Here is a 25,598-nt window from a genome sequence, read left to right as displayed (position 1 = left end):
CAAGAGCCCACCCAAGCCTTGATGATGGTCTACTATCCCTGGTCATCTTATCATTTGTATTCTAGAATAAAAACAACTACGATGCAGCCCTGCTCAGACGTACAGGTTCTTTTCATACACAGTGTGTGTTCCCCTAAAGTCTCATGTTCTACAAAATCGTGTGGTAAAATAACAGGAGTTTATGGGGAAACAAGTGTAGAAGCAAAGCATTTACAGCCAGTTTTTGGTAATCAGAGACTTGTAAGAACAGTAACTGTCTATCTGTGAAGGTAACTCCTGGGATTGAAGGCTGAATAAGAGAACATGAAAAATACACTCGCCCTCACCAAAAAAAACAAAAAAGCAGCATCTTTATGGGAGTTTAAAGGTTCTCTCTCTACCAGAAATCAAGCTTGACTTTAGTCCTCCATTTTTCTAGTGTCCCTGGTCCGTGAAATCCGCAGATCTGGGAGTGCTGGATCAGCACATGAACACCAGGACAAAGACAAGGACAACAAGGACAAAAGCTACTTGTGAAATAAGACGACTAGGCCTTCCTTCAAAATAAAGTGGGAGGGGCTATTAGGACATAAGCAAGATGGTCCCGTGTCAACACAGGTGTCACCACGGGATAAGATGGTCAGCTGTCAACACGGGTGACGGTCACATGGAGCTGGTTCTAAAATCAGAACTCTCTTTTAACAGTGAACCTGGCTACATGTAGTGACACTTGGAGCAAAGGGTCCACTCCCTGTGGCCAGTGAGTCCGCCTCTCATCTTTTACAGTCTCCGCCTCGACTCATACCAGGCCCTCCTGTACTGCTTCCTGGCAAGGTGGTGTCAGCAGTTCTCCAGTCTTCTCCCTATCACACGGCCCACACACAACGCTTCTCTTACCAAGAAGCCGGGGAATCTATCTGGCTGACAGCTACCTTCCGCATGACCCCTGAAACTAAGCCAGCAGATCTGACTTTCAGTTCCATTCAATACCTAAGCTCTAGACCTGGGGAGGGAAACCTACAAGCTGCGAAGTCTGAACCTCAGCTGTTACGCGCAATGCCTGATTTCCTGACGCGCAGGAGATCCTTTCGAGCAGAAGCCAGCACATTCACACAGGGTGTTCAGCAGGGCAACGGGGATGAGAGGTCACGATACCAACTACACAAGTGACCGCACCCACAGAGACCCAGACAGATTCCCGCGACCTGACCTGTCCCGTCAGTCCCCAGACCAGGGGTCAGGACTGCTTTAAAAGAGCCACCCTAGGAGAAGTCTAGAGGCCAGGGTGCCCACAGCACTCACGGCTAACCTACCAGGTGGCTGCCAGGAACAGGAATGTCAAGTGTGCACAAGAAAGACCCTTCTCGTTGTCCCACAGCTCACTCAACCACCCCTCCGTCCGCAGGCCCTGGGGAGGGCACAGTCCACGCTGGGCTACTCACCATCCGACAACACCTCATACGCCTCGGCTACTTGTTTGAATTTTCTCTCCGCTTCTTCTTTATTCTCAGGATTTTTATCTGGATGCCACTTCAGTGCCAGTTTCCTGTATCTTAAAAGGAGTAAAAGGGTCCTGATCAATCCAATGTCCAGAAAGCCAGTGGACTTTCAAACATAATTAAGCAAAAAAATCACAGCTGCAAACTAGCGAGATTAACCTTAGTCTCTATTGTAACATCTCCCTTTCTGCCAGAATGAAAAAAAAGGTTCTAAAATCGACAGCATAATACAAACCCACATCTAGAGATAAAAAAAGTTTTTAAAATGTGTGAGGACCAAAGTATGGGCAGCATGCACTCATGGTGCTAAGGCTGAGAAAATGGAGCGCGTGCAGACAAAGGCCTTGCTCCCTGAGGAAGGAGCCAACGTGACTGGCCCTATCCCTACGTCCCCATCACCTGACCAGCCCATTACTTTCGCATCAGTGGGCGAAGGTGGGCCACTGGCCACAGCACAGTGGAATATTCCAGCATCTTTCACGACTTGAGATTTGAATTCAAGATTCACTTAAAGATTCCATGACCAAGGTCGGTCTGCTCCATGGTTCCAATTAACATTAACAAGTACATGCTTTCCAAGTAACAAAAAAAAGTCCTCTTTTCTAATTAGCTACACATAAGCGGTGTACATTTCGGGGCGGGGGGGGGGGGGGCACGAGACAGGGAGAGGGCGTGCTCCTTAAAAATCTAAGACTAGAATACGAACCGAACAGTCCTTCTAACACTTGGCAAGTTATTCATGTAAGGCTGCTGTGGTTCCATTTAATTTCAGCATTTTAATCAAAAACCTCAGCTTCACTTACTAAAACCGGATTAAAGCTGGAATCTAATGATAAAACAGTACTTTATTATTAAATCACTGAGGACCTAACCATGCAGTAGCAGACCAAAACCCCTCAAGTGCTGCTACAAACCCTCCATTTAAAAAAAGACAAACCCTACAAAAGGATAAAGAGAGAAAAAACAACTGGTTTGCACTAGCACGCTCGTGTGAAAGTGAAGAAATGTACGCGCGTCCAGAATAAGGTTCAATTATCTACGCCTTGTGAACGACTGCTAGACTCCTTTAGATCCAAGGCATAACGCTGTGAGTTAAGGGGCGCCATGTGTTCGCCTCTCCACTCCACTGCTTTAGTCACCCAGAGACACTGCGCTCTAATCGTGTCTGGCACAACACAGGCATGATTTCCCATCGGTTCATGTAAGTACTGTGCACATATTACACTTACTAAGAACAGTACAATTACTTCCAACTGTACCAAACTGTTCTTGCTTGTAACCGTGAGCGAGTGTGAGGAACCCCACAGCCCACCGGTGACACAGCTCTAAGGTACGTCCTTGGCCGCATGGTCCCCACTGTTTCTTGGCCAAGGTCTGACACAGGGATATTCTGCAAGCAGCTTCAGGTATGCCCAACAGCAGTCAACCTGCTGAATTAGTTGAGCATTTTTAAAAGAACGACCTGGTTCAAAAATCCTTCGTTTCCATCTGCACACCTACTGAGTCTAGTAATATAGACTTCATTAAGCCTTAAAAAGCTAGTTCCTGCAACACAAACCGGAAACTGATTCCCTATTATTCCAGGCTTACGCATTAGTCTGGAGCTAGGCTAAAAATCTATCAACCTTCTGCTGTACGTTAACACTGAATTAAATCGATCCCAGTTTACCTTGAGAGCTGCCCGTGACCTGAGACTTGCCTCAGATGCCTCCCGTGGGCCAGGCCCTGGTCACAAAGGTTCAGCAAGGACAGACAGCGCTAGGCTCAAGCGTGAACGTGGACCAGGACAGGGTCATGCAACGGGGACCTTTAAGCAACTACACCAAGGATGTTATGGTGACAACCCTACGAGCACCAAGGCAGCTCCACTTCCAAGTCCAGCATCAAAGTTCTTTAGGCTGATTTCACATCCTCAGCAAGTTTTTGATCTGATTCCAGCAGAAATGGAATCCACTGTCCCAAGACAAAGTGACAGAGGAAACCAAGTGCCCTCTTCTCCCTGAATGACAGGTGGTAAGGTGGGCCTAGGTCTGAGGCAAAAGCTAACTTGTTAAATGCTGTCTACAATTCAAACTAGACTGCAGCAGTCAGACTCACACCACCTGAAGTGCCGTTTCTAGGGGCGATATAAAGTTACACTGCAAATGACCAGCATACCAGCGCACAGATTAACTCATTCAGAAATACGATTACTTACGCCTTTTTAATATCCTCGGCTGAGGCATGTCTCTGCACGCCTAGAACTTCATAGTAATCCACCATGTTTTAACCGGCTGTTGGAAACGAGTCCTGCAATCAGAAATCCACGGTCAGTGACAAGACTGCCAAGGCTGGGCTCATCTTGGGGGCAGGGGCGGACAGAGCAGGGGTGAGGGGTGTGTGTCGCCTTGCCTGGGCACTAACCACCAGCCTGTTGGGCCGGGGCCTCATCTGGGAGCTGATTCCAAGGCTCACACCCTAAGACCCTTCCCGACGTAGGAAAAAACGCTCTGAAATGAGCTAAGAATAGTCTCAACTAAATAAAACCGACAGGTGACTCTGCACCAGCCTCGGGCCCGCCGGCCACCAGCTGCCAGGCCCCCGTTGAGCAGCCCAGAGCATCGGTCCCCTCCTCACGCCCTGCACTCCTGTCCCAGGCACTGGGCAAGCCTGCGGCCACCTGACAAACATGCCGTCGCTGCCCTGGGGACGCTACAAAGGAACAGCAGACACCTTCCACAGCCGGGCAGCCCTTCCTACTGACCAGCCAACACCCTCCCACGGCCCCTGGCTCTGACTCAGGGCTATTCCTGTAACGGCCCCTCTGGCCTCCCGTGCCCATCCGTCAGACATGAAAACAAACACACTGTGCCCCTGCTGGCAGTCCTAGTGAGAGGGCACCCAAAATGCAGGCCTTCAGGGGACACCTGCAGTGCCTCCTCGCCATCACTACACAGCGCAGGATGACGAACCCCTGCTGCTCCCACCACCACCACGAGGATCGAGCCTCGGGTCCCACAAAGCGAACACAACCGACACATCTGCTCCCTCTTCAGATGTGAAGTCTAAGGCATTTACGTCTTTACGTTTGACTAAGTCACCTCGTCAAGCCAGTGACCAAAAACGTACAAGAAGCAGGCCTATTCCACACAAGAGGACAAAGTAACTTCACCCAATAAAGCGAAGTTCCTCTATCAAGCAGCTGTGCTCAAAACTGAAGCCAGGGGACTTCCCCGGTGGTCCAGTGGGTAAGACTCCACACTCCCAATGCAGGGGGCGCGGGTCCCATCCCTGGTTGGGGAACTAGATCCTGCATGGCGCAACTGGCAGTCTGCATGCCGCAACTAGGACCTGGCACGGCCTAAATAAATAAATATTAAACAAAACCAAACCCAAAAAATTAGCGTAGTTTAAAAAAAAAAAAACTGAAGCTAGGCTTTCAGTAGCCTTCCCCCAAATTCTAGGAACAGATTTTCAAATGAAATGTTCTGACTGTAAACCTCCCTGAGGCCACTTTGCTGGGGTTAAATAATGTCACAACTGGGAAATATCCCCATCTCAAACAGGATGCACAGCTGTATTATACTTCTACTTTTCAACACTGGGGAGCAACCCATGGTAAAAAAAAAAATCTGTTGCATCATGACTCAGCACGCAGGTGCGCCCATCAGCCTGTGTAGCCCTCATCGGACACTCACAGAGGACTCCACATACAAGGGTCAGGAAGAACACACAGAGAAAAAAGCCCCTCCATGCCAGTCCAGGGACTTCGTGCAAAAAAACAACTCAAAGATACCACAGGGGAATCAAAACTAGAAACCCCTCCTACTACCTCAAAATCTCTAGAAATGTTAGATAAAAACCCAACCAACACCTCTGAAGAGCCAGCTGAGCTGAAGCAGTTAAAAGTGACAGAAACAGAGAATTAATTACACCAAGAACAGTGACCCTGAGGGGGCGGGGCTGTTGCTGTGCTTTCAGGATGGGACTTGCTTCTGTGGCACTAATGGCTGCAATGAAAATCCGTAATTTAGTCTCCTCAAAAGGCTGTAACTGCAAGAAAGGGAGACGAGAAAAACTGTCCACTGAACTGCAAGGGAGAGGAAAGGGAACACCCCTGAGAATCGAAGCCTTAAGCCTTGGAACTGCAGAATGGAATCCCATTACCTTCATTAACCTGCAATGCTTCCAAGCTCTCCAAAACCACCAAATACTATTCCAGGGTGGGGAGGCAAAAAGAGCTGTGCTGGAGAAACAAGTACCTCTACAACCCACGTTGTGGACGTCTGACCAGTGTGGAGATTTTTCAATGCGCTATGGAGAGCTAACGCCCAGCGTGGTGACTACCACCAACAATACTATGTCATATATTCAGAGTTGCTGAGAGACTAGATCTTAAACATTCTCACAGCAAAAAAAAAAAAAAAAAAAAAATGCTGATTTCATAATGCAAGAGGTGTTAGCTAACTCAGGTGGCAATCACACTGCAAGACGTAAATGACTGAAATCAATATGTCTCAAATCAATTATATCTCATTTTTTAAAATAAAAATTTAAAAATAAAATGTAACCTTATCAATGAGAGGGAGGAGTGCACAGGCATCTTTGTGAGAAAGCACAAAACAGGACTTTAAAATTTTTTTAATTTAACAAAACAGGTATAGTGGGCATAATTCTAAGTGTTTAAATTCTAAGTATTCTATAAACATTAACTCATTTAATTCAAATACTTTAGTAAAACAATAAGAAAATTAAGATCAAAGATATCCTAAAATTGACTTTGGCTTGTTCCTCCAGCTTTATCCAGATACAACTGACATATAACCTTGTGTAAGTTTAAGATGTGCGTCGTGCATGTTAATTTTATTAAAATTGAATTTTTTAAAAAACTACAAATGACCTTTGACAAATGACCTTTGAATAACATGGGTTTGAGCTACACAAGTCCACTTGTATGCAGATTTTTTTCAATAAAGATTGGTAAATTTTTTGGAGATTTGAAACAATCTGAAAAAACTCAGAAGAACCATGAAGCCTAGAAATACTGGAAAAATTAAGAAAAAGTTAGGTAAACCACGAATGAAAAAGATATAATGTAGATATATACCAGTCCATCCTTACATAGGTATAAGGTGAGTGATATTTAATCCAAAATTAGTAACATTTTAGTTTTCGTTCTATAACTTTGCTTTCAAAGAATTACATAACCACACAGTATGTCTCTCCCTCCAGTATCAGCTTATCACAAGTGGTTTTTTAAAAATGTAACAATGTTTCCAATACTGTATTATGAATGAGTGTAATACTGTATGTCATAAAAATTTTATGATTCATTCATTAGTGTATAGGCTAGGCTATCGTGAAGCAATCATATCGATTACACTAGGCTACCGTAAAGCAATCATACTGCTGCTGTCTCATTAGCGATGTACGAATTATCATACCGATAAACAAACGTGAATTGTTTTCATATTATCTTTTCATTTTTGTCACATAGATACTGACAGACAATTCATCTTGTAAAAATATGATGTAAACTTATGTTATCAATAAATACAATACTGCGAACGCAAGTTCTCTTTTTTATGACTTTGTTAATATTTTCTCTAGTTTACTGTAAAAATACAGTGATATAATACATATAACATACAAAGTACGTGCCAATCAACTTTGTTATCGGTAAGGCTTCTGGTCAACAATAGACTTTAACTCGGGGGAGTCAAAGAGTCATACACAGATTTTCAACTGCAAGGGGTCAGCACCCCTAAGCCCCACGTTGCTCAGGGATCAACTGTACACTCTTTCGAGAGACAAAAAACAATTCAAACTCCCGGGGCGGGCAGGCAAGATGCACAAGGCAAAGTGAGCCTGGAAATTCCTACCCAGAAGAGACGGCCTGTAGGAGCACAGCAACCTCACATCTCCTGGAACCACAAACCTGACCACTGGCAAGAACATCCGCAAAGCAGCAGAAAATCAGCACCCCTTCATCTGTACTGCAAAGGGCTAGTAATTAACTCCGGTGGGCATCTTCACTTTTGAGCTCCAGCTACTGCTGCAGGGGACATCTTAGTGCCCAGCAGTGTCAAAAATGCAGGGAAACCTTACCAGACCACTGTCACCAATGGGACAAGGAGAGAAGTCGCAGGATGAAGCCGCCCTCTCCTAACAGCTGAACCACTGCCTGAGCCACATGTGACCAGAGGTCACCAGTGTGTCAGATGCCACTGCTTAGACATCTCTGCTCCCAGTTCAGAGCTCACGTTCTCCTAAGTCCAATCGATTTGTCCTATATTTGCAATAATGTGCCAGTGTCTGTGCAGACAATGGTGGCGAAAAGCAAGAACCTCAACGCAGTCGGTGCAGACATGGCGAGATGGGCTTAGACTCGGCCGTGCCCGCCAAGTGGTGAACGCTGTGACCGCTTAACCACCTAACACATCCCCCGGGAAGATACATCGGTCCCACAGGACCGTCACGGCGGCTGAGGGAGCACGTGAGCGTCATCAATTAACAGCGCCTGGGACACAAGCCACGCTGGGATGCTGGCTGTTTTCTTCCTTTCTAAATGGAGACTTCAGAAGGCAATGCAGATGAACTGAGTGAGGCCCATCAGACACCCAGTCTGCAGCCAACTCTGGACACAAACGCTGCCTTCACTACAGTCCTGTCCAGCTCCAGCCAGCCCACCGCTTGAAGCTGACTCTGACTTAACGTCAAAAGGAAAAGCTTCCGCAATTAACGTCCAACGCGCACATTCAGGGCTCACGCTGTTTGACTTCCCAAAGCCCTAAGCACCCAGGGGCTTTCTGGCTGTGGAGTCTCCTGGTTTGCGTACCTCTTGCCAGCCTGCTCCCCTCAATCAGCCTGTGAATAAACAGTGGGAACGCCGGGGGCTCAAAGCCCCCTTCTCACCCTACTCCTGTGTTTTCATCCACACTGTTATTTAAATACCGTTTATGTAGCAATGACTCCCTGATGTTAGCTCCAATCGTAGATCTCACTTTGGCATTCAGACACAAACAGACAGATGGCTACTGACGTAGCCACTTGGACGTCTGACAAGACATCCCGAATAGAACATGACCAAATTTAACTCTCGGCCCTCCTCACTCCCACACCTGGCCTTTCCCTATTAATTCTGCCCCAAGCTGCGTGGCTGGAAACCTTCACCATCGCCCACACTGCTACGCCACCACATACACACAACAAACGAATCCACTGTTCTGCCTGGTTTACCCGCAAAATACCTCAAACCCCTTCACTTCTCCTGATCTTCAGTGGCACCAGATACCCTCCTCGGAAATACTGTGGCAGCCTCCTTCGCACAGCCCAGATGAGCTGTGAATATGCAGATGCTATCACAACAGACACTGCCTACCGTCCAGCAGCAAACAAACCAGCACTAAAGGTCACGGTCGGCTCCCCGGCGAGAGTCACGGAATGACACTTCACTGCGCTAGCTAATGCTAGGTCTGGGACAGCAAAGGTACCGGATGAGCCTAGGATATGCTGTCAATCAACAAAGTAAAGATGCCAGCAGAAAGCACAGGCCCGGTCAAGAAAAACACGACTGTGGAACTGGGCCAGCTTGGAGGTGACTAAGAATAAGTGACAACCAAGTGCCATCTGGGCTCCAGGGCTGGTGTCTGTAGCAAGAAACACACTTTGGGGGGAAAACTGGTGGGATGCGAATGAAGTCTGTAGTTAATAGTACTGTACCCACATAATTTTTTAGTTTTGATAAACACCAGGGTTACATTTGTTATGTTAAGGAAAGCTAGGTAAGAGGTCTACAGGAAAACTCCTGTACTATCTTCACAACTCTTTTGTAAATATACAATAGTTTCAAAGTAAAAAGTTCAAAAGTCAGTCAAAAAGAGAAATATGTGCAACCATGTCAAAATGACATCGGAGCAAAACTGAAACATCCACAGATCAGAAGGGATTCTGAGTTTCAAAAAGAATGGCTACCATGCATTTTTTCCCTCCGGTTTTATTGAGATATAACTGACACAGAGCACTGTGCATGTTTAAGGGGTGCAGTGTGACTTACGTACGTCATGACATGATTACCACAATCAGTTCAGAGTACATCTATCACCTCACAGAGACACAAAATAAAAGACGCAGGAAAAGTACTTTTCCTCGTGATGGAACTCTTAGGCTTTACTCTTAACTTTCACATAACACACAGCAGTGTTAATTATATTTCTCATGTTGTACATCAAATCCCTACTACTTATTTCTCTTATGACTGGAACGACTGTTGTGCATTTTAAGTACACATACCAGGGACTTCCCTGGGGGCCCGGCCCAGTGGTTAGGACTCCGAGCTTCCACTGTAGGGAACTAAGATCCTGCATAGCCACAAGGCGGAGCCAAAAAAAATAAAGCAATTTTTAAAAAGCATACGTAACAGCAATAAAATTAAAAACATTAAGCATTTATTGCACGGCCTTTCCTGTGCACACTGCACGTGAAACCAAAGAGCTGATGAGCCAACCTTCCAGCAGACAAATGCAGAAGAAATGCCGGAATTTGAAAACACTATTATCTTGAAACCCCCCAACACAGTGATTCTCAAAGCACAGACCTGGCCCAGCAGCATCAACCCGGTCTTGTTAAACAAAAATGACCTTTTAAGAAACCGAGTTCAAACCACCGCATAAAGCCTTCCCACTACAATAAACACTAACGAATCCACACTCTCTCTGCCCCAACAGACTCCGGGCGCAGCCCTTAGTTCTGGACGGCTACCTCTTCTTTCTGAACAGTGGAGCCTTCAGGGAACTGTCCCTCTAGGACCTTGTTCAGGTTACATAAGGCATTTGAATTTCTCTTCCACACAGATGTCCTCAAACATTCAAGGGCTTTACCTTCATGCAGTTTTCACTCTCTAGGCTAACACAGCCTCACACTTCTTTGCAGTTAACTCCTAAGAACACTACCCTGGTCCCGGCCGAGAGCAAGCTCCAAAGCTGCAATTCCTTGGTACCCAGAACCCAACACTGACAATGAGGACACGCTCCAGCCGTCACCAACAAAAAGTAAGACCACCGCTGCCCCCCTTCCCTCTCGACTCCCCTAGGAAACACCAGAACCCAATGACCAACATAGACTTGGCTAAGCCGTGGTCTTTCTGAGCCTGTGGTCACTGTCCTGCCTCCTATTACTCACTCTGTACGACTATGGCTCTTCAGACAAGTGAAGTTCACAGCTTTTGCCCATAAATTCCACCTTGGATATGGTGGCCCATCGTCCCAAATGATCAACCCTTTTGGATACCAATTACACCATCAACGCATTCATGCTCAGTAAAAACAACGATGTAATTCTGAGTGAATTTCACTACGTAAATTTAATATTGAAAACAATCGTGATACTCTTGGGACCAAGTCATCAAGTTTAGGAAAAGACACACCTGTAAACAAGTTAGGCACATACAATTAAGAAAGTATGAACAGAGTGCTGGAGAGAGGCTATGGAGACAGTGGGGCCAGGAAAGAGGTTATGGAGTCAGCCTGCGCCATCAAGCCCTGCTACCAGGGCAGGGCTCAAGTATTGGATGCTATGGACACTCTCCCTTATCAACAGTATCTCTTTAGTATTCAACCAGTGCCAATAAGATTAACAAATTTTAATACAAACTCAAATTAAAACGTGCTCTAGAGACAATAAAGTGACAATACCCCGAGGTCTAGAAACAGAGGACCAAATGAGGTCCCTTATCCCGAGGATACCTCCTTGGAAACCTGAGAAGTCGGCTTCAGTACTGATCCCACAGCCACCACCATGCAGCGTCAGCCGCAAATTAATTCATTTCTTGCTGCTTCAGAATAATCAGGCATAAAAGAAACAATCTAAGTTTTGACAAAATGGTTAACTGCATTCAAATTACTTTTGACTGATCCCCGAGTTTTACACAAAATAAAAAACCACTAATGGCAATTCCCTGGCGGTCCAGTGGTTAGCACTCCGTGCTTTCACTGGGGGCCTGGGTTCAACCCCTCATCGGGGAACTAAGATCCCACAAGCGAACAAAAACAATACAAAACAAAAAAGCCACTTACACACTTGTATCAGGAATTTCTCTACAGAATTCAGTATTTCTACATATTTTAAGTGGCTGTCACCTAGCCCCTAAGACTGGCCAGGTGTCCTGCTCCCCAGAGAAAACTGTAAGGCTGGAGGATGAGAGAGAGCCTGGACTCTGCAAACACTTCCCGTGCCCACCTCCACCCCTGTCATCTCCGTGCTCGGCTGGCACTACAGGGGACAGCAGACACCAGAACACACGGGCCCTCGGGCGACTGAGACCACTCGACCTGCCCTCCCTTCTCAATCGCCCCTGGATGAAGGGAGCAGCGCGCTTCCACACCCCGCACCCCAGGGTCAGCGCATCTCCCCCTCAGTCGCAGAAAACGAGGCACAGTTTCTGTGACAGAATGCTGCGTGGAAACGCAGACAGAGCCTTTTTCAAAGCACAGCGTCCACGAGGACTTCAGGCAGGTGGCAACTGCTGCTGGCAAACACCACCTCAAACCGAGCTGCCTGACCCGCAAGCCAAACACAGTCTCTTACACCTACAATCATTAAAACTAAACAGCACTGGAAACTCAGCCCCTCAGCCACACAAGCCCCATTTCCAGGGCTCAGCCCCCAGTGTGACTACTGGCACCCACCCTGGAAAGGACCAGTGTGGAAAATCGATTCAGACTTAAAGGGAATCTGGGTGAGGAGTGGGAAGATGCTCGTTTCGAACAACCGTTATCAAAGTTCTGAACTTCCCACTGACGCAATCTACTGTATGTTAAGGAAGCTGGATGAAACCAATGCTTTAGATTTTCAATTAAGAAAAAAAAAGAATGTTTCTTAGGACTAGTTTGTTAATCTATGCAATTTCCAACAAAACAGGCCTCATCAAGTCAAAAAAGTTTTAACTCTGCCTCTTTAGTAAAGCCACTAAGTAGCCTAATACCCATTAACCAAAAATAACGCCTCTTGGGACTTCCCTGGCCGTGCAGCGGTTTAGACTCCACGCTTCCACTGTCGAGGGCACAGGTTCAATCCCTGGTCAGGGAACTAAGATCCCCGCAAGCCACGCAACGCGGCCAAAAACAAAACAAAACAAAAACAAACCCTGCTTCTTCCAATAAATTTATTCACCTTCAATGTTAGGAGTTTCAGAACACACACTTAAGTCTCATGGTACCTAAACTCACGTGCGGACCACTTGGTAGAAAAGTGTGCACCTCCCCGGGACATGTGCACATACTTATAAATTACATACAGGCACCTCAGAGATATTGTGGGTTCGGCTCCAGACCACAATAAAGCCAATTAAGTGAGTCACACAAAGTTTTCTGGCTTCCCAGTGCATATAAAAGGTTACTTTACATTATACCTGTTAAGTGTGCAACAGTATTATGTCGAAAATAACAATGTACATACCTTAATTTTTTAAAAACCTTTACTGCTAAAAAAAATGCTACGCACCACCTGAGCTCTCAGTATCTTTCTGCTGGTGGAGGATCTTGCCTCCATGCTGATGGCTACATGGCCGTGGCAATTTCTTAAAACGAAGCCGTGAAGTTTGCCGCATCAACCGACCCCTCCCTTTCATAAGGATTCCCTGCAGCATGCAATGCTGTTTGGCAGCATTTTACCGAGAACTTCTTTCAAACTTGGACTCAATCCTCGCAAATCCTGCTGCTGCTTTTTCAACTAAGCTCATGTCCTATTCTAAATCCTTTGTTGTCATTTCCACAGTCTTCACCAGCAGCAGATTCCATCTCAAGAAGCCTCTTCTTTTTGTTGCTCTCCGTAAGCAGCAATGCTTTTCTGTGGAAGTTTATCCTGAGATTACAGCAATTCGGTCACATCTCAGGCTCTAATTCTAGTTCTCCTGCTGATTCCACCACATCTGCTGTTTCTCCTCCACTGAAGTCTTGAACCCCTCCAAGTCATCCATGAAGGTAAGAATCAACTTCTCCCAAACTCCTGTGAATGTTGGCATTTTGACCTCTTCCCATGAATCACAAATGTTCTTAATGGCATTCAGAATGGTGAGTCCTTTCCAGAGAGTTTTCAATTGACTTTGCCCAGATCATCAGAGGAATGGCTATCTATGGCAGCTACAGCCTTACAAAATGTATCTCTTAAATAACAAGGCTTGAAAGTCAGAATTATTCCTTGATCCGTGGGCTGTGGAACGGATGCTGTGTTAGCAAGCATGAAGACAACATGAATCTCACTGTACATCTCCATCAGAGCTCTTGCGTCACTGTCAAGGAGCAGTAGTTTTTTGAAATGAATCTTTTTTCTGAGCAGTGGGTCTCAACAGTGGGCTTAAAATATACAGTATACCATGCTGTCGACAGATGGCGTCAACCAGGCTTTGTCGTTCCGCGTACAGAGCACAAGCAGAGTAGACTGAGCGCAATGCTAGGGGCCCCAGGATCTTTAGATGGTAAACCAGCACCGGCTTCAACTGAAGTCACCAGCTGCATTAGCCCCTAACAAGAGAGTCAGCCTGTCCTCCGAAGCTTTGAAGCCACGCATTGACTTCTGTCTACTGTGAAAGTCCTAGTTGGCATCTTTCACTGGAAGGCTCTTTGGTCTACACTGAAAATCTGCTGTTCCGTGTAGCCGCTTTCGTTAACGATCTTAGCTGGACCTGCTGGATAACGTGCTGCGGCTTCTACATCAGCACTTGCTGCTTCGCCTCGCACTTTTATGTTACGGAGGCGGCTTCTTTCCTTAAACCTCGTGAGCCAGCCTCTGCTGGCTTCAAGCTCTTCTTCTGCACCTTCCGCACCTGTCTCAGCTTCACAGACCTGAAGGCAGTCAGGGCCTGGCCGGCATTCGGCTTTGGCTTCAGGCAGTGTCGTGGCGGGTCTGATCGTCTATGCAGACCACTGAAACTTTCTCCTCAACAGCAGTAAGGCTGTGTTGCTTCCTTACCATTCGTGTGCTCACTGGAGCAGCACCTTAGTCTCCTTCAAGAACGTTCCTTTGCCTTCACGACGTGGCTGTTTGGAGCAAGAGGCCTAGCCTTCAGCCCGTCAGCTTTCCACACGCCCTCCTCTCTCAGCTTCAGCATTTCTAGCTTTTGATTTAAACTGAGAGACATGCGACTCTTCCCTCACTTGAACGCTTGGAGGCCATTGTAGAGCTATTAACTGGCCTTATTTCAATACTGTTGTGTCTCAGGAACAGGGAGGCCAGAGGAGGGCGAGAGAGATGGCGGGTTGGTGGAGCAGACAGAACACGAGCTGTTTTAGCTGGGCGGGGTTTTTAGGGCCCCAAGGCAATTACAACAGTAACATCAGAGATGACTGATCGCCATTACATAATAATGAAAAAATCTGAACTATTGCGAGAATTACCAAAATGTGACCCAGAGATACAAAGTGAGCAAAAGCTGTTGGAAAAATGGGACCAACAGACTTGATCGATGCAGGGTTGCCACACACCTTCAATTTGTAAAAAAGGCAGTATCTAAGAAGTGCAGTAAAGAGAAGCGCTGTAAAACGAGGTCTGCCTGTACCTGAACTACTACCATGTACATCAAAACCAAAAATAAAATTATAAATGATGAAGCTAAGAATACTTGTATGTACTTACCAAGCATTACAGTTTCATATCATAGCTACCTAACATCTCAAGGTACACTGGAAGGAGAGAGCCTAGACAGTTTTCTCCACAACTGACGAAGAGGTGGTCGTTAAGTGTAAACATCATCTCCAACACGCGGTCGTTGCAGAGTCTTTTACTCCTTAACCGCTTTACTGATACAGGTGTCCCCTGCTTTTCCAGAGTTCTCTTTACAACACTTCACCTTTAAAAAAGACCCACATTAATACCTTGTTTTTGCCAGCCCAAGAAATCCGAACAGGATTTTCACTTCTACAACAAAAGGAAGAAGCAGAGGCGGCGCCCACCCCGTGGGGCATGTCAGGATGGACGAGTCGAGTCAACTTCAAACGGCCACAACTCAGCAGAAGCGTTTACTTCCCTCCTCCTGAAATATTCATAGACGATTTTCAACAAGCACCTCAGGTGACAGACACAAATATCCTTCTGGAGCGTGAGGTGCTCCACGATGCGTCAGCTCTAAGAACCCAAGTTTTTTGAACAGCTTAACTGGCCCCTTTTTTAAGTTATAAAATTTTGACTTTAATGAGTTATCTAAAGGAGAATTTCCAAGTCATTACACATGCCCCCTGTTCTTAACAACACTTAAAGAATATATGTTCCCTGTATAAAAAAATAAATAAAATAAAATTAAAAAAAAAAAAGAAGAATATATGTGCCCAACATGACTGTTGTAATTCTGAGACCTTCGGCTACTCTGTCCCAAACGTTGCCCATGCACATAAATAAGCTGTGTACCTGGGCTAAACTGACCATCTTGGGACTTCCCTGGTGGTCCAGTGGTTAAGACTCCACGCTTCTGCTGCAGGGGGCATGGGCTCGATCCCTGGTGGAGGAACTAAGATTCCTGCATGCCACACAGCGCAGCCAAATACAAGATTTAAAAATAGGGACTTCCCTGGTGGCACAGTGAAGACTCCGCGCTCCCAAGGCAGGGGGCCCGGGTTTGATCCTGGTCAAGGAACTAGATCCCACACGCATGCCGCAACCAAGAGTTCGCATGCCACAACCAAGGAGTCCAGCTGCTGCAACCAAGGAGCCCTCGAGCCACAACTAAGACCCAGCGCAACCAAATAAGTATTTTAAAAAGATTGAAAAAATTTAAAAATAACCATCTTTCCACCCAAGAGTCTGTTCTCAAATTATCTCTCCACCTAACATCTAAGAAACCTTGCTCTGCTTGCAATAAAAATCCTCCTTCATTCCTTCCCAATCCAAGAGACTCCATATTGAAAATGGAGCTGAAGGGGGAAAAACAACCTTCCTCCTTCCAGAAGGCTTTTCATTATTATCCACCCCATGGATCGCTATTTATGTTGCACACGGTTTTACATAATGCAATCTGTCCATTGAAGACATTCCCTGTCTTTAGCTTAAAAAACCAGCAAATCAAAATACACATTACTTCTAACTTAGAAAAAGACAAATCAAAGTAAACATCTTCATTTAAATGTTGAATTCATGTTGTGTCATGAAACTAATTTTCTGCACTACTACTTGCTTAATGGAATGGAAGGAGGCAAATTTAAAGAAAAATAAATGATAAATGTGGCCACGTTTCCTATACGTCATTTCACTATCTGATGAATTCCCCGCACACACAGAGGCAGGGGGACAAACAGAGGTGAACTACCAATCCTTATCACATGAACTTAAGTCATCTACTTACAGTTCTTTCTTACTCAATATGCCTTAAAGCATTCCTGAAACAAACAAGGGGGGGACTTCCCTGGCGGTGCAGTGGTTAAGAACCCACCTGCTGATGCAGGGGACATGGGTTCGAGCCCTGGTCCGGGAAGATCCCACATGCCTCGGAGCAACTACTAAGCCCGTGCACCACAACTACTGAGCCTGCGCACCACAACTACTGAAGCCTGCACACCTAGAGCCCGTGCTCCGCAACAAGAGAAGCCACCGCAATGAGAAGCCCGCACACCGCAACAAAGAGTAGCCCCCGCTTGCCACAACTAGAGAAAGCCCACACACAGCAACGAAGACCCAACACAGCCAAAAATAAATTAAAAAAAAAAAAAGAAACAAACAAGAGAAGTTACTTCCTCTATAACTCAGGATCCAAGACCATTCTTTCAACTGCCAATCATCACCTATTAGGCACGTGGAGGCATGACTAACTTCATTTCATTAAAATAAAATAATACATGCCAAGTACTCAGTCCTGGTACTTGTGAACTGAATTTGTATGCTATCTGTATTTTTGTCCAACCTTCCTAAACGCTGGATTCCATTATTAACCACAGAGAGTAATCAGGGAACAGACAAACCGGGAAAAAGGATCCAATTCAACCAATATTTTCTGAGTACTCTGGGTCCAGGACAATGCCATAGTCACAAACGAACACAATTAAAATTCCAGGCCTGCCCAAAGGACCTCACAGGAAGGCCCCAGTGCGACATCACACGCACAAGGCAAGCTCTAAACGTCTTTCTTGGTAAAAGGCAGAATGAAAATTTCAGAGTGCATAGAATCACATGCTGCACGAGGAGATCACCATCCCAGGGACAAGTGATCCTTGCAACTGAGCTTAAGGAACCCTAAAATACCTGGGGTATTAGGACATACAGCTAGTAGTTCCACTGCCTCACGACATACAGCTAGTAGTTCCACTGCCTCACGACATACAGCTAGTAGTTCCACTGCCTCACGGCCATATGCCATGGTTGGTGCCTTTTACTTAAAATGGCCTAAGTCCTTACAAATTTTATATAGGACAACAATTTTAAGAGAAAACCAAACTATGCCTAAATAACATAACTTCTGAAATAAGGTGAGGAATATAAATTTGAACCTTTTCTACTCTGATGTACATTGCAACCCTTCTACTACTTTTATTGTTTTTTTCAGAAATTTCCCCCACCTTAAAAATCACGTATTTTTTTAAAAGATTTACTCAGTTCAGAAACAAAAGTTTTATCCTCTGATCAAAGAATGGACAGGCGCGAGCTCACACTCTAAAGCACACTCTCCAAAATTTACTTCTTTCTTAAGTAGGATACTGAAACAAAAAGAATCAACTGTTTTTTTATGTCTCCCTAAATATATAAAAGTTTGAAAAACACATTATAATCTACAATAAAAGCATCCAATTTTTTTCTAGCTGGCATATCCAGGAAGCCATTTTCTCCAATGAGGCTTCAAAACTGTCTTTCTATACACTATTCTTACCTTCACCAACTTCACTTTTCTTCGTTTACCTCACTTTTTTCAAGTTTGAAGTTCTCTCAAATTCTGTTCACCCAAGAGAAACTACAGCACTTCTTAAATCTTGCCACTGATCCCATCCTAATTCACTAATAAGCCTGCAGTTAACCTGCTGTCGCCACTGGGTGGTGTCCTGGACAAATTTTAAGCAAAAAAGATTTTTAACACAGAACACCATCCTAAATTCTAGATCATTTCCAACGAAGTGAAAAGGCCAAAAAAAAAAAAAAGTTTTCTAAAAATTCTTTAAAATATCAAAAGACTGACTGCATTCATTCAATCCTTATCAACAGACACCAGAAGTGACATTTAATCATCCTTTAAGCGTTAACCAAGGTAGCAGCTGACCTTGAACACGCAGTCATACAGACTGCACCCCAGTGGAAAGCAAGGGGTAACACCAACGTCACTAAGATGACACGCTCAGGATTACACTGCGATGCTGAAAAGCCGGACTGAAAATAACCGTGCCCGCTTTAAAACTAAAAAATGCACAGACCGTTCCATCCCAAACTCGGTATTTGAGTTTGCTAGGCTGAAAACCGTCGTTGCTGGTGAGGAGTACAATTATATTTGTTTGGAACTGTCCAAAATAGAGCTGATACAAGAGAAAATGGTTCTACCCTAGGTTTTAACACCTAAAAAAATAATGGGTTTGCTTGAAGAGGAAAGTGGTTGCATGCCACCCAGCCCTCCAGGTGAGCCTCTGTCCTGCAGCCAGAAATACTTTCCAAATCTACCACTTTGAGGTCATGAAAAATTTAAAACAGATACTTTGAAGAGGATGCTAAACACATGTCAAAGTCTTTGAAAAGCCCTTAAATTCCCAACTTCCAAGTCTTGCACAGCACCACACAAAGCCTGCTCAGGCAAATCTCAAAAACCAACTTCTCATCCCCTTTTGTTCTCCTCCCACTTCCTGTCAAGTCATCCACACCTAGACCGAGCCAATTCACTCCCCAAATTCATGACTCTGCATAACCCCCAAAATTCCACAGCTCCCTGGATAGTGTGCACAAAGGGCACTCATATTTCTACTACAGCCCGTACAAATACTCAACTCCTAAACTCACAGGAGCTAAGGTCTCTGGAAACAGGAACAGTCTGGATTAAACTTCCCAGACGGAATCCGGGGAGGGTGTGGTCTAGGGAGAGGGCGGAGGAAAGAAGTACAAAATGCCTTTCAGATATCATGAAAACATTCCTATGTGCCTAACTATAAAAAAAAGAGTAAAACCTGAACGAGCATCACACAAGTTCAAATGCTAAGAGTTTGTTTCTCTTTCCTTTTTCGGTCATTCGGCCGAACTCCCCCACTAAGTCAATCAATTACCTGCCTTACAAGATTCTAGCCTTAAAGTCTTATTGCGAATACACAACGGAACTAGAAACGCTGAGAATACAAAGGGCGCCGCTCAGTCCACCCTTCCCAGGCAGCCCCCCGGGTGGTGGTGAGATCTTTTCACCACCGCCGTGGCCTTTCCGCGTAGCCGGGAGAGGTACGCGTCCGACAAGCGACCCACACGCTCTGAAAACGTTTCGCGAGACGACACAAGTTTCCAATTTCCACTTCTTGCGTCAGTTCTTTCCTTACTTGGGCAAAAGTTGACAAACTTCAGCTATATAAACTGCGGTGCACCCCGAAGCGAAACCCAGCAAACTGGCTTTTTAAGTAGGCCGAAAGCCAGGCGTTTCATTTCCATCTCCGACACACTTCGGAGAAGCCAGCGGGGAGTTCCCGACACGCGGCCTCGCGTCCCCCGCCCGCTTCCCGGTCTCCGCACTAGGCAGCGCGGCCTCCCACGAACCTCTACTCTTCCTGCACACTTACCTCCTCCTGGCTTCAGGGCCGTCTATGTGGGGCCTTAAAACCGAGTGAAAACCCAGCCTCCCACGCGGCAGCGCCGCCCCCGCCCGCAACAACCTGCGCGCGGCCCCCAGGACGCGGGGAGGAGAGGACCCCCCAGGACAGGGGGAGGGGCCCGAGGGAGGGGGCCGCGAGGAACGAGCTGGACCCCGGCCCCACACGCGGCCCCCGGCCTGCCCCCCGTGCCCCCGCGCCCCCAACCCCGGTCTCACACCAAGCCCGGCCCCCGGCCCGCCGCGGGCAGGGCCCGGGTCAGGTGGGCCGCCGGGCCCGCCCCCCCGGCCGCTGGCGGCCCTCACCGAGGACACGGGAGCCGGCGGCGTAAGGCGCGACGGAGCGGCGACCGAGGCTCCTCGGCTCCGACACTGCGGCGCGGCTGACGGTGGCGGCTGCGCTGCAACGGTCCTCGCGCTTTCCTTTCTCTCCTTTCTCCAACAACAAACAGGAAGTGCGTCACGCGGCGGCGGCGCGGCTACGACACTTCCGCCCGGCCCTGACGCCGCGCATGCGCCCCGCCCCGGCCGCCCCCTCCGCCCCCGCCTTCCCGAAGGTTCTGCGTGGCCCGGGACGCGGCGCGCAGCGCGCGTGCGCAGTCGAGGCCCCGTCGCCGGCGCCTGACGGCTGCGCGCGTGGGGTCCTGTCGGTGGGTGCGCGCGGCTGGCGGGTGTCCCCGGGGCCCAAGGGTTGGGCCGCTGACCCGCCCTTCGCCTGGGACCCTGGAGAGCCGGGGGGGGGGGGGGGGGGCGGCCGTGGGTCTTGTTCTTCCCACTTGAGATCAGAGACCGTATTTTCAGGAGCCGTTTCTTGTGTAAACCCTCCCTGTGTTACGCACCTACTTCTTAGCAGGTGACCAGCACGTGACCAGTTAGCAAAAGAAAACTGTTTTATTCGGAGTCAATTCTTCGTTCCCTCCTTTGGTAGGTTATAGAAGTCCCTGGTCAGGGAAGGCACAGCGGTGTTGGGTGTTAGCAACTCCTGGTGAAGCTGAGATGACCTCGGCGGGGCTGGAATTTCCTACAGCGCCTAAGCACCTGGCTCCGCCGCACGCAACCCTACCTGCCAGCCCGTCCCCGGGGTTTTCTTTCCCTCCCGGCGTTGACAGTGCTGTCGTGTGACAGCTCACATTTAAATGAGTCCCTACTTAACGCAATTGGGAGCTAACCTCGGTGTGCAGACGGCACAGAGACTTGGAGTCTAAATAGTAGACTAGCCACAAATAGCTTGGTCTTCCTCCAAAAAATAAATAAATATTTATTTATTAAAACATCTGCCAGTGCAGTGAGTTAACTGTGTCAGGAGAGAAACCAACCAGTACCAACAAGGCGTCTCTCGGCGTTCCGGGGGAACAAACACCCTGAAAATTAGATAATGCTCCATATTTAAGGAGCTCTTTGCGGACAGCAGAGAAGATCTTCAAAGATTAAAGACTTATTCCAAAATTAGCGTTAGCCCAGATAGCGGTGCTGCTGGAAACTCTACTCCAGTGGAAGTCGCTTCAACATGGAACCGCAAGGATCTGATCTGGAGTGGAAGGCCTTTGGAGAGACGTGAGGAGGCTGGTTGGCCTCGGAAGACAGTTGGAAAGGCCTTGGGCTGTTACCTGGCAGGCAAGGAAAGCCAGGCGGTGACGAATCTGTGTTTTGCAGGATGTCTGGAAGAGGAGGGAGGCTCTGTGACTTTGTTTCCTCGTGTGTAAAATGGGGATAAAGGCTTCATGCGAAGGTTAATTGTATGTGCTTGGCTCCGTGCTTGGCACATAGAGATACTCAGTAAATCACAGCTCTTCTGTGTCATGGCCTCTCGGAGAAACTGATAAAAGGCATGGACTTCTCCCCAGCAAAACGTGCAAGTGATAGAAAATTTGTAGACACAGGCGTGCACGCACACACATCCTGCCAAGCCCACCTGTGAGTCCAGGAACCAAAGGAGAAGGTCCCGAATAATTGCCAAACTGAGATAGTTCAGCAATTATTGCTCTACTGCGGAATTTATCTTTGATCAAAGAATAACATTTGTAAAAATTTGCCCTGAGGCAATAAATGCAAGAACAGAGAATGAAAGAAAAAGGTACATGCAAGGTTATTGATCACAACTTTGCAGGTAATCAGTTCCTCCTTCTCAGGAATACTGTGCAGGCCATACAAATAATAATGTAATTATACTTATTAATATCAAATGTATCCAAGATGCATTATTGATATAGTGATCCCATTTTTGTAAAATCGCATGCGTGTGTGTGTGTGTGTGTGTGTGTGAACATATACATCTTTTTCCCTCTTTGCTTTTGAGTTCTTAGCTAAGACTCCCTATAATAAAAGACAGATACAGGAGAAAAACAAATGCAAGTTTATTAATATGTGTACCGCAGGTATACATGGGAGACACCAGGAAAATTTAGTAAACTCCAGGAGGTATCCAAGCCATCATTTTAAACACCATCTTTAAATAAAGACAAAGATGTTGGGGGAGGGGGAAGGGGGGAGGGGAGCCAGTTAAGGGAGGTTACAAGGAAAAGCACAGTAAACAAGGGTAAGGTTGTTATGCAGATTTCAGTCTGCAGCCTTCTCCTTGGTTAAGCAGTTCTGTGATTTAGAATCCTCCTCCGTTTCCGGGTACAGAGGGGGAGATGTGTTAGAAATGCAGATTTCCCTTACAAATGTAAATTTCCCTACAAAAGGGTAAATTTCTACTCTGTTCTCAGAGTTTCTCCTGCTTCTGCAGTTTCTCCTGCTGGAGTCTGAGAATTGCTTGTTGGTGTGTGGGGAAGCCTACACACACACACACACGTTGGAATTGGGTCCAGGAACCTAAAAGAGGGAGTATATGGCCCTTGCCTGCCCTCTAGGTTCTGGCCGTGGCCAGCGAGCCCTGGCTTGTAGACGCATCACTGCAATCTCTGCCTCTCATTTGGTCTTCGCCCAGTGTCTCTGAGTCTAAATTTCCCCCTCCTTATAAGGCCACCGGTCATTGGATTAGGCCCATCCTAATCCAGTATGACCTCATCTTGATCACATCTGCAAAGACCTTATTTCCAAATAAGGCCCCATTCACAAGTCCTGGGGCTTCAACTTCTCTTTCTGCAGGGACACAATTCAACCCCCAACAACCGATATCTGGTAAAGGTGGCCGGTTTTCCTTCCTGAAGCTGCACCTCCCAGGTCAGGGGCTCCTCCTGGGGGACCGCAGCCCCGGGACATCGTGCACACAGCAAACTCGGATGTAGATGAAAAGTACGGCTCCTAGAATTGTACGAGATGAAACGTGTATGCGGCTCTGATTAGTGAAATAAGACTCATTGTAAATGCTCCTGAATTTCTCTCCTACAATAAATAACCAAATTGTAATTGCTGCTACTTGAGGGGTCCCGGTCAGGTTTTGATGTCAAACGTGCTTCCCATACTCAGAATATGGACGAGCCATGACCGTTGTGTTCAATTTCCGAGGTAAATATTGTTAACAAAACCAAATTCAACCCAGTAAATTTGAAGATTCCTAACTGGCTTTGTGAAGCGATTCACAGATGGGCAGCACCGCCCCAGGTAAACAGCAGGGCCTCCGAGGGGGGCGCATACGAAACGAAAGGTTTTCTTAGGCGGGAGGGTGGGGCAAGGAGTTGTGAGTGAAAGCAAAGCAGGTTAGTTTCAGGCCAGGCATCATCTTTTGGAGGAAGGTCCAGGCTCTATCACGCTTCTTCCTCCGGGGATGGAGAGGCCCCCGGGACAGATGACCTCATTGGTGCTAAAGAAAATTCCGGATTGGTGGATTAAGATTACATTCCTGGGGAGGTCGAGCCTGCTGTTAGGTCAGGTGCCCTGGGCTTCAGCACAAGTGATGCTCTCTGGGGCCTGGTTTTCTCCTTAACAATATGTTACCCTGTCAATGCCTTACCAGGATGACTGAACATTTTGCTATGGGGCCGGGGGCCCCAGACTTGACATAGGGCAGACCCACGTGGCCTTTGTTTGTCAGGAGGTGACGCCAGGGTGTCAACAGGAAACCCTGACACTTTAGGATCAACCCACACATTACATAAGAAAGGAGTTCCTCTCCTAAGTGGGTGCCTGACCTGGGAGAAGAACATCCGGCCCAGGTAAAATTACTGTGGGAGAGCTATTCTCACCAGTCAGAGCCTTGGCGGGTTTCTGCTGCTGGAAGATGTCTTTGCTTTTTGGCCTCACAGAAACATCATCTGGCACCTCTGGGGAATTCCAAGCTTGCCAATGGGGAGACGGAGAAATAATGCCCTCAGATTGGGTCATTGATGGCTCCCCCGAGGGTAATTAGCCACCTTGATCAATGAGAACCGAAAGGGAATTGCAGCCCCTCTTGTGCACCCAAGTCAGGAGGCTTGGGTGAAAGGGGCTAGAGGAGGGGGGCCGTGAGGTCACGGCCCTGGGCCGGCCCCATTGGAGACGCGCGCCCCTCAACCCCCTTGATGCCCCCTTGACTCCCCACATCTCGCCCTTGTCTGTGAAACCGGAGCCCACGTTGCCTCCGTTCAGTCCACAGACGTTTTCGCCAAGGACTTGGGACCTGCTGGCTGTGACGGGCTCCGTGTGCAACCGTGAGACGTGGCAGCCTAGAGGGAGCCTTTTGGGATCAAGAGAGATGAGGTAAGTGAGAGGCCTCTGCAGGCCCCACGATGGCTTGCTGGGGCAGGTCAGGGGGCCTCCCTGTGTGACGCACATGAGCGGGCACCCCCCAGCACAGAGGCGGGGCCCTGGGAGGGAGGGGTCCCTCCAGTTGGGGACGTGATGCCCCGGACTCTGCCCTGCCGGCTGGCCCCCACCTGCGCTCTCCTGAGGTCTCGGAGCTCCGTCTTCCTGCCTTCGCTCCCTCCTCTGCGAGGCTCCTCCCGCTACCTGGCCAGGCCCTCATTTCTCACAGTTCAGTCCAAATTATTAGCACTTCTACAGGCTATGAAGCCAGGTCCCCCTCAAACCGAGTTCCTCTGCTGAATTTATAATCATCCTCTCCAAAACCTTATTCCTGTCCCTGTTCCCCTCAGGATTGAGGAATATCAAAGAAAAGGGGGATTGGGCTTTCCTGACAGTCCAGTGGTTAAGACTCCTTGCTTCCAAGGCGGGGGCATGGGTTCAGTCCCTGGTCAGGGAACTAAGATCTCACATGCTGCATGGCACAGCCAAAAAAACAAAAAAAAAAAAAAAAAAAAAAGTGGGGCTTCCCTGGCGGCGCAGCGGTTAAGAATCCACCTGCCAATGCAGGGGACACGGGTTTGAGCCCTGGTCCAGGAAGATCCCACATGCCGCGGAGCAACTAAGCCCGTGCGCCACAACTACTGAGCCTGCGCTCTAGAGCCCACAAGCCACAACTACTGAGCCCACATGCCACAACTACTGAAGCCCGTGTGCCTAGAGCCTGTGCTCTGCAACAA

At 47.4% G+C, this 25,598-nt stretch overlaps 1 protein-coding gene across 3 annotated transcripts in view; it reads right to left on the bottom strand.

Moving 5' to 3' along the window:
* Positions 1 to 20,679, bottom strand: part of DNAJB6 (DnaJ heat shock protein family (Hsp40) member B6) — a 35,431-nt gene extending 14,752 nt beyond the window's left edge. Inside the window, exons 1-3 of one of the 3 annotated variants that reach the window (XM_065884450.1) lie at positions 20,503 to 20,679; positions 3,676 to 3,767; positions 1,422 to 1,531 (exon numbers count right to left, since the gene is read on the bottom strand). In XM_065884450.1, coding sequence (XP_065740522.1) covers positions 1,422 to 1,531; positions 3,676 to 3,740 — 175 coding nt within the window. In that variant the 5' untranslated portion in view covers positions 3,741 to 3,767; positions 20,503 to 20,679. The remainder of the gene's footprint in view (positions 1 to 1,421; positions 1,532 to 3,675; positions 3,768 to 20,502) is intronic. The other 2 variants (XM_065884452.1, XM_065884451.1) reach the window with 2 other exon arrangements.
* Positions 20,680 to 25,598: the final 4,919 nt, after the last annotated feature.

The sequence above is a fragment of the Phocoena phocoena genome, chromosome 9 (assembly GCF_963924675.1).
Source record: "Phocoena phocoena chromosome 9, mPhoPho1.1, whole genome shotgun sequence".
In the NCBI taxonomy this organism is placed as follows: Eukaryota; Metazoa; Chordata; class Mammalia; order Artiodactyla; family Phocoenidae; genus Phocoena; species Phocoena phocoena.
Note: the sequence above shows the minus strand (reverse complement) of the source record. Positions and strands in the feature narration are given on the sequence as shown.